This window comes from Polistes canadensis, unplaced genomic scaffold (assembly GCF_001313835.1).
Source record: "Polistes canadensis isolate GaletaPanama2010 unplaced genomic scaffold, ASM131383v1 scaffold_98, whole genome shotgun sequence".
NCBI classification, from domain to species: Eukaryota; Metazoa; Arthropoda; class Insecta; order Hymenoptera; family Vespidae; genus Polistes; species Polistes canadensis.
In genome coordinates this window covers 340,870-357,750 of record NW_014569645.1, presented here as the reverse complement: position 1 = coordinate 357,750, position 16,881 = coordinate 340,870, and the positions used below count along the sequence as shown (strand labels likewise).

Sequence of the window (16,881 nt, the reverse complement as noted above, 5' to 3'; positions counted from 1 at the left end):
TTGTTAGTGACAAATTTCGTCTCGTTATACGAAATATTTCATTATAAAAATTATTATTCTATTAGTATATTCCATAAGTAAAAATAAGAAAACAAAAAACTGTTATATAAGTATAAGCTCTTAAGTACTTAATTAAAAAGTTCTAATCAAAATACGAAATGATAACGGACTGGAATTCGTTGTTAGCGTAGCACAAGAAGAACATTACCGATATTTATTTGAATACACAAAAATAACTTAACTGCACAGCCTTTTTTATATTTATTTCATCAACATTTAAGGATTCAATTACATGGTTGTTCAGTACATTATGGAATACCAGTACGACAATGATTAAATAATTCCATTACTCCTAACGATGGATAAATCGAGGAGAACCAATTCCTTAATTCTTTTCATTTCCAATTAAGGAAAACGAAGAAGAAATTAGTAATGCAATTAATTCTATTCTCCATAGATTCTATTACTTCATTCGTAATTATAATTTCAATCAACAATCTATTCCTGTGCGATTTCCGAATAAGAAAACAGTCCGGTCATTTCGTATTTTTCATATTTTTTGAGTTAAGAGAAAAAAGCAACAGAAGGGTAGGGGGAAGGTAGTGGACCACATAGAATCGCGCAGTATAAAAACTAACGCGTTATATTTTTAAAGATTTAAGAAAAAAAAAAAAAAGAGGAAAAGTAAGGATATGAGTAATAATAATAGTAGATATTTTTTGAGCATTTAAAATCGAACATGAGATCTTACTCTTGTTGTAACACATAACATAAAAAATATTAAATAAAAATTAATAATTAATAATAAATTGTTATATATCAACGTGAAAAGGAAGAAACAAATAGCAAGTATTCATTGAGTGGCGTCATTAAATTTCTAAAGTTTTTCATCTAGATAAATTGAAACATAAAATTCGAGAGATTCTCTCTTTCTTTTTTTATCTTTTTTGTTTCTTTTTTCGAACTTGTAAAAAGAATTTTGCCAAAAATCAAAAGAATTTCTTGCAAATATTTAAATAGCTATCACGTGCGTTCCAAAAAAGGAATATGTACTTCTGAAGAGGATGTTCTGACATTTTTCGCGTGCTTTTGAATGATGTTATATCTAATCGATAATAACGAAAGAAAAATGATCATTCTCTTCTTTCACCTCTTCTTCATTTTCGAACGATTTTTCTATACAAGAGGTGTGCCATAAACATTTTAAAAATAATTATTATATCTGTTACCGATACAAAGGAATAATATTACTGTTTTATTATTATTTTTATTGTTAATCCTATTTTACTATGATGATTATTAATATTATCATTATCATCATTAACTATTTACACAAAGACCAACAAGACAGATGCTTAGTATTAAATATAAGATGTGTTTTTACTTATCAAGATTTACACAAGATAAAAATGATAGATATCATTCTTTTGTGCAAATATCTTTTCTTAGATCATTATATATATTTATATATTTTAATATATATATATATATGAGAAGAAGCGGATTAATCGTCTACGAACACACGCGGGTTAATTTTATCCATTTCATACGATTGATATATTTTTATAATTTATTTTTCTTCATTCCGATTAATCCGTTGCATCATGTGTGCTTTAAGGAAGTAGCAAACATAAATAAATTATTATTAATATTATGATTATATTATTATTATTATTATTATTATTATTATTATTATTATGGAATATTGGTGCCGGTTCTGTTCCATCTTTCTCCTTCTTTTTTCTTTTCTTATGTTTCTTGTTTTTCACTTTTTACTTTTTATTTTTTTATCCCTTCATTCGTATTTTCTGAGATTCGTCTGCCTAGGATACTTTCTTGCTTTATTTTCTTTTTTTTTTCTTGAATTACTTATTATTACTATTTACTACAAAAGCGTGAAAACGTTTCGTGGACAGATTTTCAATGCAAAAGTGAAAAGCCTATAAATATATTAAATCTTTTAGTTTTTTGATAGAAAAAACATTAGAATGTCTAAATTTCTTTCAAAAATTTTTCCTTTCGTTCTCTTATCTTCCTTTTTTTTTTGTTTTCTTTTATCAACGTGTTTTTTTTTCATATTTTTATGAGTATCAGCGTGACCCTCAAACTGCATTTAGGATTTACATACATAAAAACACGTTTCGACGATTTATTGAGGATTATCTCGGTTATTTTCAAAGTATCTAGATCACGATCATTATTATTATTATTAGATATTATTATTATTACCATTATTAGCATTAATCATCATCATCATCATCATCATCAATAATTATTATTTACGCGCATAAGATTTACAGATGAGGAAGCACGAAAGTTGGATATGAATAATATATTGAAATGAACATTTTTTTTTTTTCAATCTAATGTCAATTAAAATGAATTTTAACATTAGAATTACGAATAATGAAATGTATTGCTGAAAATATGATGAAACTAAAAGGCTCGATTTGTCTTTCAATGATCCTATAGTCATTTTAATGCAAGTGACGATGACGACGACGACGACAAAGACTACGAAAAATAATAATAATAATAATAAAAATAATAATAATAATAATACAACGATAAGAGAGATGCAACAGTAAAAAATAAAATAATTAATCGATCGAGAAATATAATCGACGATTAGAATAATAATACGAGAACATTAACAACGAACAAACCAACTACAATCGAGATAGTTAACTTACTATACATGTATATATGTGTGTATTATATATATATATATATATATATATATATACACATATTGAATTAATTTATTAATAATTTTTATACAATCATTACACTTTTTTAAATCTTTCTTTCTTTCATTTAACATGTGCATCAAGAATTGTGAAAATGATGCGGGTTTTTAGGAGAATCGGTGATTGTGGTGGTATTCGTGTTGGTGTTGGTGATAGGATGGTAGTTTTAGCGGTGATAATTTTCATGCAAACTAGAAAAATGTTTATGGTTTAGAGAAAACATTTATCAGTAATCGTTTTTATCATCGTTATCTGTCTTCCGTTATTTCATTACTTGTTTTCTGCTCTTCTCTTTTTGTTTTTCGTTTGTACAATAGCACAATATTGTTATCATTATTATATCATTAATATCGCTATTACTAAAATTAATTAATTAATCAATCTACTTGTGTATACATAGATAGGTATATACATATATATACCTATATAATATATATGTATACATTTATACTAACGTAGACTTTCATTATTGTACACTTAATTTATTTTCCAAAACATCGAATAACTATGCATCGGAAATAATTATGTGCTTTGTTTAAATCGTCTAGTGTCCGAGCCTCAAAAAAAAAAAAATGATTAGAAACGATCAAATATCAAACAGTGAAATCTATTCATTATCATCATCATTATCATCATCGTCGTTATCGTTATCATTATCGTAGTTATTAGGCAACTATCTGCTAGCAAAAACCTTTTGTATTTATACTTATATACTTTTTTTTTCTGTTTTTTTTTTTTTTCGAATTTAATTTTTGCCGCATGAAAAATTTCATTGGCTAGGAGAGTTGATACATTTTATTTATAATCATCATTCAATATGCATATTTAGGATCCCAATAATTGCTTTTTAAAAATTTTCTCTATTTTTTTTTGTCTTTCTTTCTTTCTTTCTTTTCTCTCTTGCAATTAATCATTTTTCTGTCAGCCTAAAACGCCATAAATATGTACACACTATAGAATATTCATATAATTTGCAACTAATTGCACCTAACGCATAAAGATATTTTTCTCCTTATACTTATATCGATAGTAAGAACATCATAGAGAAACCGAGCTATCTGTTTCCTTTTTTCTTTTTCTTTTTTGAAGCCAGAAGAGAACAAAAATGAAATAAAATAAAATAAAATAAAATAAAATAAAATAAAATAAAATAAAATAAAATAAAATAAAATAAAATAAAACATTATAACATGGAATATATATAAAGAACACACAAGCTAACATTTTAAATACATATAATACGTTTGTAATATAATTTAAAAAAAAAAAAAAAAGAAAAAAAAGAAATAGAAATAAAATATAAAACACTTAATAATAAAATACAAAACAGTTAGCTCATTTATATATCTCTATATACATGAATCCGTGAAAAAAAGAACCAGCCGACAGGTTGGTGTATGAAGTGAAAATATATCCTCATAAAAAGTAAAGCAAACTTAAAAGATATACAAAGCCGTGTGAGAAAGAAATTATGATTCGAACGATAGTTTTTTTTACTTTAAAAAAAAAAAACAAAAAAAAAAAACAACTTTTCATCAGCGAAGTCTCAGTTGTTTCTCTCTTTCTCTTTCTCTTCCACTAAGCATCATTATATTTTGTTTTAGTTTTTCTTTACAACAATAAGATCAATCAGCTCGACTACGGAATGCCATGCTTTTCATACAACACGTATATATGTACATATATATATATGCTCATACACCCCTCTCTTTGTCATTCATTCATCATCTTACATGTCCACTATCATCAATTTGCTCTCTTGCACTTTCCTTTCACACTTCTTTTCACTTTTTTTGTATTATTATTATTATTATTATTATTATTATCATTATTTATTTTTAATTTTTATATCCAATAACATCTATTCCTCGCATTAGTATTTTCTCATTTCTTTTATCCCCCTCCCCATCCCATTCGCCTATTTATTTCATTTCATTATATTTACTTATTTAATTATTTATTTTTTAGTTGTTGTTCAATATTATATCTTTTCTATTTTCGTCCTTTTTTTCATAGATAAAGAACTAAATCGATTTATTTTTTCTTCTTTTTTTGCGGCGGCAGTTCTACGAAATGTTTCTTGCGACGCAATGATATGTGAATGTAATGTGTGTGTGTGTATGTTTTTTTTTTTTTTTTAGAAAATGCAACGTTAGAGATGTATTCTTTTTTTGTTTTATTTATTCGTGCAATATTGCGAATAGAAATACTACACATAACACGAACGAGAATGATGATAGTGTGAAACTTATGATTGACATTATCGATTCGCACTTTTTAATCAAATATTAAGCAGAATAATATGAAATGTTATTAGATAACGACGCGGAGAAGTGATAAGAAACAGAACTTTATGCATTTTCATTAGATTCTCATTATAACATTGAGAAAATGTTCGTTTTATATTTCTTTCTCTCTCTCTCTCTCTCTTTCCCATTCATTTTTTTTGTTTGTCAATTTTTCCTTATTATCTCTTCTATTCTTTCTATTTTCGTCTCTTTCGTATTCTTCTTCTTCTGCTTCTTCTTCGTATTTTTTAATCACCTCCGGCGAATTGATGGAAAACAAACGTAAGATATATGTTTGCGTATAGATATTTTATAAGTACGTACACGAAATGGGTTTGAAAGAAATATTATTACTCGTCAATAAATTTATTATGTCTATATAAAAATTAAAATCCTTCTTTGCGTGTTAGTTCAATTAAAATTATTGTTAAAATGATGTTTAACATTTTTTTAATGAATCCAAAGTGCGTGTAAAAAAAAATAAAGACTGAAAATAAATCTGATTATTAATTAACACTAGAACTGTTATTAGGCTGCTAATCATTTTGATTGGTTTACAAAAGGTTTACTTTTTAATAAATTACTCAAATTTATTATTTAACGTTTCAGAAATGTTTTATTACTTTAATTGCGATATTATCCTTTCTTTTTTTTCAAAATTAATATAATAATGGAATATACTTAAACAAATTATATTGACTGATCTCGTAGAAATTATAACAGAAATGAATTACCAATAATTCTAGTGTTAAAATAATCATGAGAACAGTTAACGAAGAAGACATTAATTATTAAATCATAAAAATAAAATATGTAACAAGCGATTTCGTATCGTCGAGCCATGATCGATAGGCATAATATATTTTTATATGGCTTTTATTTACTGCCACTTTTTGAGCAAATTCTCAAGTTTTTGCAATAGCAGTGAAAAGCCACGTTCGGTAATCTCAAAGCTTTTGGTTTAGTTTGATATTTTTCCATTTATTTCTTTATTTTTCTTTTTTCCTTTTTATAAAAAAAAAGCTGTTCGATATTATTAATATTATTAATAAAAGTAATATACATACATACATAGATACATACATATGTTGTATTCGTATGTATATAGAGTAACAGTATTGAATATGAGACATGTGCTTTATGAGACTCAATAGTGTTTCCAAAAAATAGTTGCAATAACTGCACCAATAATTAAAAATATTTAAATAAATAACAGGGATCCTTCGCATGAGATTCCAATTCAAATGGAAAGGATTATTTCATTAAGACGACATTAAATTTCATTGTATTTTTAGACAACAGCAAGTTTTTATAGTCATTTGTAAAAAAAAGAGATTTTCATAGGGTTATTATTTTAATTGAACCTTCTTCGGCTCCAAGTTTTAATATGTTAGTAACTAATTCGAAATTAAACAAGTTAAGTGCTAGAATAGTTTCCTGAATATTTTTCGATTATTTCGTTATTTAAAAAATAAAAAAGAAGACTTGCTGTATATTTAAATTTTAAATAATAATTTCTACTTTTTATTTTCATTTTAAGTAGAGTCTTATATAAAGTGCTGTTTTTCAAATTTCATTAATTTCGCATTAATTTTAAACTTTCATTTTTTATTTTATCCTCGTAATAAATTATTCTCATTAAGTAAGTTAAAAGTAATATTCTGCATTCAATATAATTTCTTCTCTTCATTTTGTTTTATCAATAATGATAATGATAATAATAATAATATTAATAATAATAATAACAGTAATGATGATAATAATAATAAATATTATTTAAGTATTATCTAAAAATCGTTTTATTTATTATTTAAACCAATACCAAATTGACAGTTATCTGCAGTCAACAGTAAAATATATATATATATAATATAAATTTAGTTAAAGACCGTTTTACAGTATAAATAAGTATACATAAACTGTCAGTTGATTTACTATCAATCAAACATAAATAGCGTCTTCTCATATTCGATTGCCGTTACCCTATGTGTATATGTATATCACTTTAAAAGAAAAGAAAGAAAAAGGAAAAAACCGTCATCGAAACAACGACAGGGACACACGTTTTGAAACATACGTCAAAATCAAAGTGCTATACACTACACCTTCTAATAGAATAAACAACTTCAATTACGTGTTTTCTTCCTTATACAACGATATATACATATACCTATACATATCATTAATTATTTTACTGAACACAATAAGATTAAAATAAAAAAAAGAAAGAAAAAGAAATACATTAGTCTACAAATTTCTTCATATACAAGAATTGTTTCTTTTCACGAACCTGGCGGAGGAATCGTTCAAATTTCTCTTTTCATTTTTCCTTTCCTTACACCATTCCAAAATTTAATAATAATAATAATAATAATAATAATAAATTTAGCAATAATAATAACGTTTACGCGCGTATATTTTTTTTATTCAAAATGTAAGATTTATAGTTTTTAATCTCGACGTATGCAATATAACCGACCGTCTTCTTGTTTCTTCTTCCTTCTCAAATGTTTATATTTGTTCGTCACTGTTTTTTATCTTCGTAATAACAATTACCATTTCACCCCACATTCCTATCTCCACCGACCACCCTCTCCTTATCTCGCAAAGCTGTTTTTTTACTAGAATCTTTTTAAAAGAGATACAGTAACTAAGTGACGACGCAAGCTACATTTAAGCGCGTGTGTGTTTGTGTTAATTGTAAAATTGTTACGATATAATAATAATATTAGATCCTACATAATTTTTCTTCTCTTCTCTTCCTCATTTTATTATTATTATTATTATTATTATTATTATTATTATTATTATCATTATTATTATTATTATTAGGATATTGTTTTTTTTTTAAATTATTTTTTCTCCTAATCCTCATTTAAATTGTCAACTAAATTTTGTTACTTTGTAGTAATAATGTGTTGTTGCTGCTTAAGATTCGTCTCAAAAAAATTTCATGAAAATTATTCCTTGATTCACCGTATTTTCCTATATACATATACGTGTTGTGTGTGTGTGTGTATGCACGCGCGCGCGTGTAGTAATCATATTTAATGTTCAGCTTGGCAGCGCAAAGTTGAATCAATTTATTTATTTTTTAGTTTGTTTATTCGTCCGCGCATACGCACGCGCGCACGTTCATTCTCATTTTCGCTTACTCACTTATTCATTCACTCATTCTTTCATTCATTCATCCATTTCATCCATTCATTCATTCTTTCATTCATTCATTCATTTTATTTTTCTCTTTTTTTTCTTCCATTTTTTCCGTCACACACGACACAGAACTGATCGAAAAGCAATTATACTATAGCGTAAAAATTTGACACGTTCATTACACACGTTGATCTATTTGTTAGAATAGATTAATAGAATTTTGTTATAAAACGGGGACATCCTCCTCAGAAGATCTTTGTTCTCGTCAACCATAAATTAAATTTTTTGTATTATTACTTATTTCTTTTGTCCTTTTTACAAACACGTCTGCATTTTATTATTTCATTTTCAAAATTTCATATTTTATCATTATTATTTTTTTAAATCTTTTTCTTATATTTTAATTTAAATATTTTCTTGCACTATATCATATTATATAAATTGTCAGAAGCTTTTTGTTTGCGTGTGAGTTTTTTGTTAATAATAATTAATAATTAATAATAAACATAATAATAATAATAATAATAATAATAATAATAATAATAATAATAATAATAGTAATCATAATAAAAATAAAATAATAATAATGAATATATCGAAATATAAAGAAGCAAACTTGACTTTGCTGTTCAGATTATCATTTTGCTATTATATTTCTCTCTCTTCCTCTCTCTTGCGCGCGCGCTCGTTCACTCTCCTTCACCCTCTCCCTCTCCCTATCACTTTCACTCTCACTTTCACTCTTACTCTCATTCTCACTCTCACTCTCGCTCTTATTCTCTCGTACATTCACACGCACTCTCTTTCTTTCTTCTTATATAGAATTATTTTTTTCATTCTTTTATATCTTTAAAACGTTTATTTTAGATTTAGCGTTTAGGTTTGTTTTTTTTTCCTTTTCTTTTTTTTTTTTATTACGGGTCTCTGAACACCCCGTTGCGTATTTATTTTTTATTCTTTTTTTCTGTGTATGTTATTATTTTTTTTTTCTCTTTTTCTTTTTTTTTTTTGTTTCTTTTTCTAAGCCATGTTCGATTGGCTGGGATCGGTAGTTTGTGTGGTGGAGGGTGTATTGGTGTTGACGCTATTATCACTAGAGTTACCGCTAGCCCCCGCGGCGGCAGCATTCGTCGCTTCCGATTGGCCTCCGCCGGGATTGTCGGGAGACTGCATGCTGTATTTCGGTTTTAGGATCGGGTTTAAGATAGGCTGAATTCTAAGCTCGTGCTCGGTGAAATTGAATAATGGTGGTAATTCACGACCGTTTGGTAATCGTGTCCCTTCTTCTCGCAATTCGTTGAAAAACGAATGTGCGCATGCCTGTAGAGGGGTCATTCTCAGAGATGGTGTATATTCTAAAAGCCGTGCTACCAGTTCCATCGCTTCCGGTGGTGTACGCGCCCTGAAAACCTGAAACCGATAATAATATTATAATTATTAACAACACACGATTCCCTTCTCTAATTCTTCTTCTTCTTCTTCTTCTTTTAAATACTTCCACACCAATTGCCCCATATACTTGCTAATAATATTATTTATTTCTTTTATAATCGATGATGAGAACATTTTGTTTGTCTCCGTCTCCTCGTTGCTTGGTTTTCTATTACACGATTATTTATTCAATCATTCACACCTATATATATATATGTTAATATTATCCATCTGGATATGTTCTCGAGGATCGTAAAATATCACCAAAACGTTAGAGTAAGTGATATTTTCTTTTTTTGTATTTATCCTACCTACCTATTATTCTCTGTCTATCTTGATTTCTTTTTGTTTCAATTCAAATAGAAAGGAGATATAGTTTAGTAATGTTAATCGCTTATAAAAAGGTAAAAAAGGATAAACAAAATATTGAAAACGGTATAAATGTAAAATAAAATAGGTGATATAAAAGATCAAATGGTCTATCTTGTCACAATTGTTATTTCAATAAGATATATAGAAAAAATAAATAAATCAAATTAGTATGCAAAATCAATTAGTAATGCAATAAATTCTCTTCTCCGTAAATGCTAGTCCTGCATTCATGATAATATTTAAATGAAATTAAAATTTGCATCAACAATTTATTCCTATGTTGTGTATCGAACAATAAAGCAGTCCAATTTCATTTCGTATTTTTATTTTTTTTAATTATTTTTTTTTAATAACTTTTTAATAAAGCATTTAATGTTTCATGTATTGTTTAAATACCATGTTTGCCTTATTTTTAATTTGTAGAATGTGTTGGTAAAATTGCGAGGAAAAACACTGGGGCATCTTTTACACATGTATATATATATATATATAAAAATATATAAAAATGTTTAACATAGAAATGCTAGAAAAATCATAGTTATTTAATTGGTTAGTATAATGATTTGATCAGTGAAGGAATACTTGTGCAGCAGTATCTAATAATGCGTTTGAGGACTAGGACCACTTACTCTAATTTTTTGGTGCTCCGTGGAACACTTTGGTCCACTCATTCGTTGAAGCATATACTGTAACCACGAGTACAGGTATTGATGAATGATATACAATGAGAAAGGATTAACTAAATTGCCGTTATACAGGATACTTCAAAATAATTATTCCTATTTCATAGATATGATCAAGAGCATTTAATTAAACACAGTAAGATTGGAGCTTATTTGTAGTCCGTCATTTAAACTATTCATAAAAAGGTGTTTAATTATACATGCTTTCTATCAATTTTGAAAATTGGGAATAATTATTCCAAAGAACTCTGTGAGTCATCTCTCAAATATTGTTTACGCGACACAACTAAATAATGCACATACAGATATAAATAATCGTATTATTTATAGAATTTTCGCGTCGATTAGTCTCTCTACTACGTGCTAGTATGAAAGGTGTGATTTGGATTTGGACCTTTAAATAAATATATGTGTTGCACGCGACATAATATACGTACATATTAAATTATTAATATTAATATAAAACGTACCAATATATATTTTTTTGATTAAATATATTATGATATATAAAATAATTACCTTTTGCCATGGATGCGACTTTATTTGTGGAAATTTAAATTCGGTATAGTTAGGGTTCATCTCACGTATTTGATCACGCGTCGGGGTACCAAGTACTTTGATAATTTCAACAAGTTGATCTACACCGCTGTCACCGGGGAATATCGGCTGACCAAGCAAAAGCTCTGCCAGAACACAACCTGCGCTCCACACGTCTGCCGAAAATAAATTTTATTATTAATTAATTAACGTGTCATTATTTACAACAAAAATTCCAAGGTAAAAAGGAACTAACCGATCTTTGTAGTGTAGTCAATGGCACCAAAGATGAGTTCAGGCGCACGGTAATAGCGACTGCATATATAAGACACGTTAGGTTCCCCTTTGACAAGATGCTTGGCTGAACCAAAATCACAGAGCTTGAGAACACCAGTTTCAGGATCCAATAGTAAATTCTGCGGCTTAATATCCCTGTGACAAATTCCCAGGGAATGGATGTATGCCAAAGAACGGAACAGTTGGTACATGTATAGCTGGAAAATATAGAAATACGGGGTAATAAAGATACTCAAATTAATGAGCGAGCCAATCGAAAGCGTGCAACAAAAAAGAGAAATATCGTGATCAGTATCAATTGTATATTGATTAATGCATGGCTCCTTTTACCTTGATAAAACTGATTGGTATCGTCTGCTTGCTTTTGCTATAATGTCGGGCGACTTTGTACACGGTTTCGGGTATATATTCCAGGACTAGATTCAGATAAACCTCGTCCTTCTAAAAATAATTATTCTTTTATTATTACAATGTTTTTTTTTTTACACATGTGTCATTTTATTCATTATTCTTTTGTTCTGTACGATGGAGTGATGGGTCTTAATGAATGGGAAGTCTTTTATGTCGTATTCGTTTAATCTTTTTTTGTTTGGGAGGTGTGGGGTGTAAAAGAAAGAAAGAAATAAAAAAAAAAAGATGAGAAAAAAAAATAATGATGAATGAATGTGTACATGTTTATTCGTAACATTTATTGCGGTATAATATGTTACAAATATATTATATATATATTTATTTATTATACGAGAATGAGTAGAGAGATATAGTTATATCCATCAATTTTGATTCGTGTTCGATTTGTTAATTACGTACACACTTAATTACGGTTACAAATGCACGCAATCTCGAGACGTGATCATCCTCTAGGACTAGCGAAGCGGCGTTAGCTCTACTAGATTCAAAAATGAAATTATAATAAACGTGTATAACGTGATCTAAGATCATGTTTAAAAAAAAAAATAAAACAATTAATTAAATCGTACGCTTTTTTTGATAACGTTATATATATTCTTAACGGTTAATCTTTGTTATTTTTGTCATTGATATATTTTTTTTATCTTTTCTTTTTTTTTTTGTTTTTCTACGATAAAAGCGAATGGTAGCCTAAATATATATCTCGGCAAAAAGGATAAAATTTGTAAGCTACTGGGTATGCTCCAACTTACGTCCACATGAAAAACTGGATTAGTTGCGTTTAAGATGTTCTACAAAATAACATAACAACGTAGCATGCATTAACACTAAAAAGACATTTATATTGATATAAATAAAACACGATTTTTTTAATTTATTTATTTTCTTTTTTTTTTTTTTTTTTTTTTTTTTTTTTTTTTTTTTTTTTATAATATTGATTTGAAAAAAAGAAAAAAAAAGAAAGAAAGATAGAAAAGAAACGAGGAAAGAAAAAAAAAGATCTTTTTGGTCTTAACCTTTCTTTAAATGTTTAAATCGATTCTTATATAATAAAATACATGTATAAATATTCATATATATATATATGTATGTATAAAAAAAGAAATACATATATATATATAAATAGATATATATACATATGTATAATAAAATTAATAGTTACCTTATCACCACAAGAGTAGAAGAAATATTTTAGTTTGACGATGTTGCAGTGCTCGAGGCGCCGCATAATTTGTAATTCTCTGTTCTGAAAGAAAAAAAAAAAAGAAAAAATAACAAAGACGATAAGAGAATAATGATTAATTTACTATAAACATTCGTTGTTTTTGTAGAAATGATGAAAATTGAGTTAATATTTCGCAACACCGTCATATATATATAAAAAAAAAAAAGTTACGGTACTCTCATAACACTTTGGGAACCACTGGTTTATTCAAAAGAATAAATGGGACCCTGGATATATTATAAATAGATATATAGTAATGCATAACTTGAAAGTAACATGCCGTTAACGTTGAAACTCTCTAAAATTGATATTCAAGGTACATATCGCGTGACTAATCGAGACGTCAAACGTCTTCTTTTTCTTCTTCTTCATTTTGACGTCTTGACGTAAGAGAATAACGAAGAGACCAAGAAGAAAGAAGAGTAGAATAATAATTTCTCGTACGTCTTTATTTGATAAAAGTTAGAAAGTCGATTATTGGGGGGAGAACGATGATGAAGAAATGCATTCTCTTAAAACGTATCAATCGGATGTTTGTGTATCAATACGAATTGACCTATACATAAATGATGCACACAATCATGACGTCACGTAAAATTGCGCAAGATATCATCGTACGTTCGTAACGAAAATTTTAATCATTAATTAATCGGTATATACAGAAGGGGAATAATAATAATAATATTAATATTAATAAAGAAGAGAGAGAGAGAGATTAATTAGATATGTACGAATCGGGACGGAAATAAGTTTTCAAAATAACTCTTATCGTAAAAAAAAGAAAAAAGAAAAACAAGCATATGTAAACGTAAGAAGAATCCTCGTTTAATTGCAAAATTCCGAAAGGGTAAAGAAGATGATAATAATAATAATGCGTGTTTGTTGATCGTTTTCGCGAGCACAGTGAATTAAAAATATAAATGGATCGACGAGTTTTTTTAAACGATTCTTATCGAAGATAAGCCACAAATATTCGTTTATGCAAATAAGTTTTTGTTCGTTTGGAATTTCGATCAGTAATTTATATTTTAAATAATATAATTTGTCTAAAATTCAATGACACTTTTGGAGAACGTATAAAGTTACTTACACGTTGAAATTTGATTAAAAAAAAGATATAAATAACTCACCTTAAATCGTTTATCTTGTAGAACCTTTTTAATGGCAACCATTTCTCCCGTGTCGAATAGTTTCGCTTGATAGACAACCCCAAAACTGCCATTGCCAATGACTTTGGTATCGGTATAGGCTACTTCTCGGGGTAGATCTGGACCAGAGCCAGGAGTTGCCACTACTGTCGTCACCTTGCTGCCATCCTTGCCTGGATTGTACATCGTACCACCCATAGAAAAAAAAATACAAAACCACAACGCTACAGTACAATGAAAAGATGAAAAAAAAAAAAAAAAAAGAAAAAATGATTTTTTTATTTTCTTATAAGAAATTGAATAAAACAATATTCAAAAAAAAAAAAGAAAAACAAAATGGGAAATATTTGATATGCGTTATCGATGTATAATATTATAAAGCTTGTTATGTATAACAAGGCTTTTTATCTATCTTTACTTTATTGAGATATAGAAAAAAGATAGAGAGGGAGAGAGAAAAATAAAACCACAAAGTGAAGACGGAGATATCACGTGAGATTATCTTTTATGCACACATGCGAAATCAATTAAAACATCTTTCGAAGAACAAAGCGACCACCTCTTTATCGACATCGTTTTCTTCTTCTCCTCCTCCTATCCACCACATATGTGCTTCCACCTCTTTCCCCACTCCCTCTCATATATTCTTGCAACTCAACTTCTACTTAAACATTTATTCCTCCTCCTTCTCTGTTTCTTTCCTTCCTTTACGCGACCCTATTTATCTCCGTCTTCTACGAACAATATAATCATTATACATTTTTAATCTCGTATAATATTTTATATTCGTATATTATTTAATGCATACCCATTAATACAATCAAAGTATTAACTAAATAAATAAACTTAATTGAATTAAAAAGCCATTATTTTTTTTTTCGGTTCATCAATAATTCTTAGATTATTTTGTTCGTTCATTCTAAAAGTAAATATATATATATATATTCTCTCTCTTAAGTATATATATGTATATTTCATTTATAATCTCAATAACACACGTCGTGTTAAATATATATTATTACTTTTGTATATAAACGTTAAGAATAAATAACCTGAGAATGTAGACATCAGACAGGAACACCGATCAAAGATATCTCTCACAGGTTAGAATGTTTTTACAAGGTTTTTTTTCCCGAAAAAAGAAAGAAAGAAAAGAAAATAAAAAAAGAAAAAAGTTAGGTTTGCGTCTATTCTCGTGTGTTTGTCTATTTGTCTGAAGCCTCAGTCAGTACGAAGGATATTTTTCAAAAAGATTATTTCCTTATCGATACTCTTGAATTATAAAGAAGATGCCCTATGCACACGTACACCTAACTGTAATCTTTCGTACACACATATATATATATACATATGTTCAGATTTTGACAGGATAAATTAGTTCGAATGTATCCCATAATGATTAAGCATAAAAATAGGTACCTTCATCCTTCTTAATAGTTTTATTCAAACGTAAACTGCGTCGTACTTCAGACTCTTTCATCCTTCTAAATCGGGCAACAAGTTAATTTTGACTAACCGTATACGACAAATAATTGTCTATTATTTCTAGGAAATATATTATCTATCCGAATAATTGCGACAAACTTCGTTACTAACTTTTCGATCAATCGAAGGAATAACAACCAATTGGATCATACTAGAATGAAATGTATTTATTTTGGTTAGAGAACAATGTAGGCCAATAGAATTTATCGAAGAAATCGATGAACAGAGTTTATTGGTTGAGATGAGATGGCAATGGCTAATAAAAGATGTTTCTTTTTTTGGTGTTTTATAAAGAAACAACTTTTTTGTTAAAATATTTTTGCATTTTGATCTTTGTATTTTGGGATTAAGTAATGACATTAATGTGACAGATACTCCAGCAGATCGATGTTTCTTAATTTATGAACCAGGGCCTAATTTACGAGATCACAGTTTAGATAAGACGATAATTTATACAGTTTAACTGATAGATTAGGCAACGACAATGGCGAATTGCCTAAAAAGATGACATCTCCGAAATCCCGCTTATAGTAGCATACAGATAAGATATTAAAAAGATATTAATATACACGCGTATATAAAATGATAGTAGTGTTAGGTTTAATTAAGCGTGTAATAAATAACAAAGTAAAACAAGCGGTCTCATCTAATCGCTTTTATCCCTTTTATCACGTTATATTCGCATCGTGTAATCTTGCCCTTTCCTCGACCCCCCTTTTACCCTGCCTGTCTGCCCACCTAAGCTAGGGAATCTAGCCAACCTATTGGAAAATTTCACGCCGACATCATCACCTAGCCTACACCACCACCACCACCACCACAAACAGTAACATATTCTGATATAACATGCATCGCTTTACTTTCCTGACATTGAAAAAAAACTGACATATACGCAATCATCACTTGCTACGTCATTCGAAACACGATTACGTTAAATCTCATTCGATCTCGATTTTATATTCATCGGGAAAAACCCTAAAGGATTATGTACGTATATGTATATCTAACAATAAGTAATTTGATAATGTTCAATATAAAAGATACTAGTATTATAGATTTAAATCTATAATTTTAAATGATTATAGATTCCGCGATATTAAT

General features: G+C 28.0%; 1 protein-coding gene across 7 annotated transcripts in view; it reads right to left on the bottom strand.

Annotated features, from left to right (window-relative positions):
- LOC106787307 (protein kinase shaggy-like) overlaps positions 1–16,881 on the bottom strand; it is a 37,448-nt gene that overhangs the window by 702 nt on the left and 19,865 nt on the right. For 2 of the 7 annotated variants that reach the window (XM_014749555.1, XM_014749551.1), the window contains exons 2-8: positions 14,278–14,468; positions 13,085–13,168; positions 12,675–12,713; positions 11,842–11,952; positions 11,471–11,708; positions 11,197–11,390; positions 9,171–9,601 (exon numbers count right to left, since the gene is read on the bottom strand). In XM_014749555.1, coding sequence (XP_014605041.1) covers positions 9,212–9,601; positions 11,197–11,390; positions 11,471–11,708; positions 11,842–11,952; positions 12,675–12,713; positions 13,085–13,168; positions 14,278–14,468 — 1,247 coding nt within the window. In that variant the 3' untranslated portion in view covers positions 9,171–9,211. Of the gene's footprint in view, positions 1–9,170; positions 9,602–11,196; positions 11,391–11,470; positions 11,709–11,841; positions 11,953–12,674; positions 12,714–13,084; positions 13,169–14,277; positions 14,490–16,881 lie in introns of those variants that run through there. The other 5 variants (XM_014749557.1, XM_014749553.1, XM_014749552.1 and 2 more) reach the window with 4 other exon arrangements.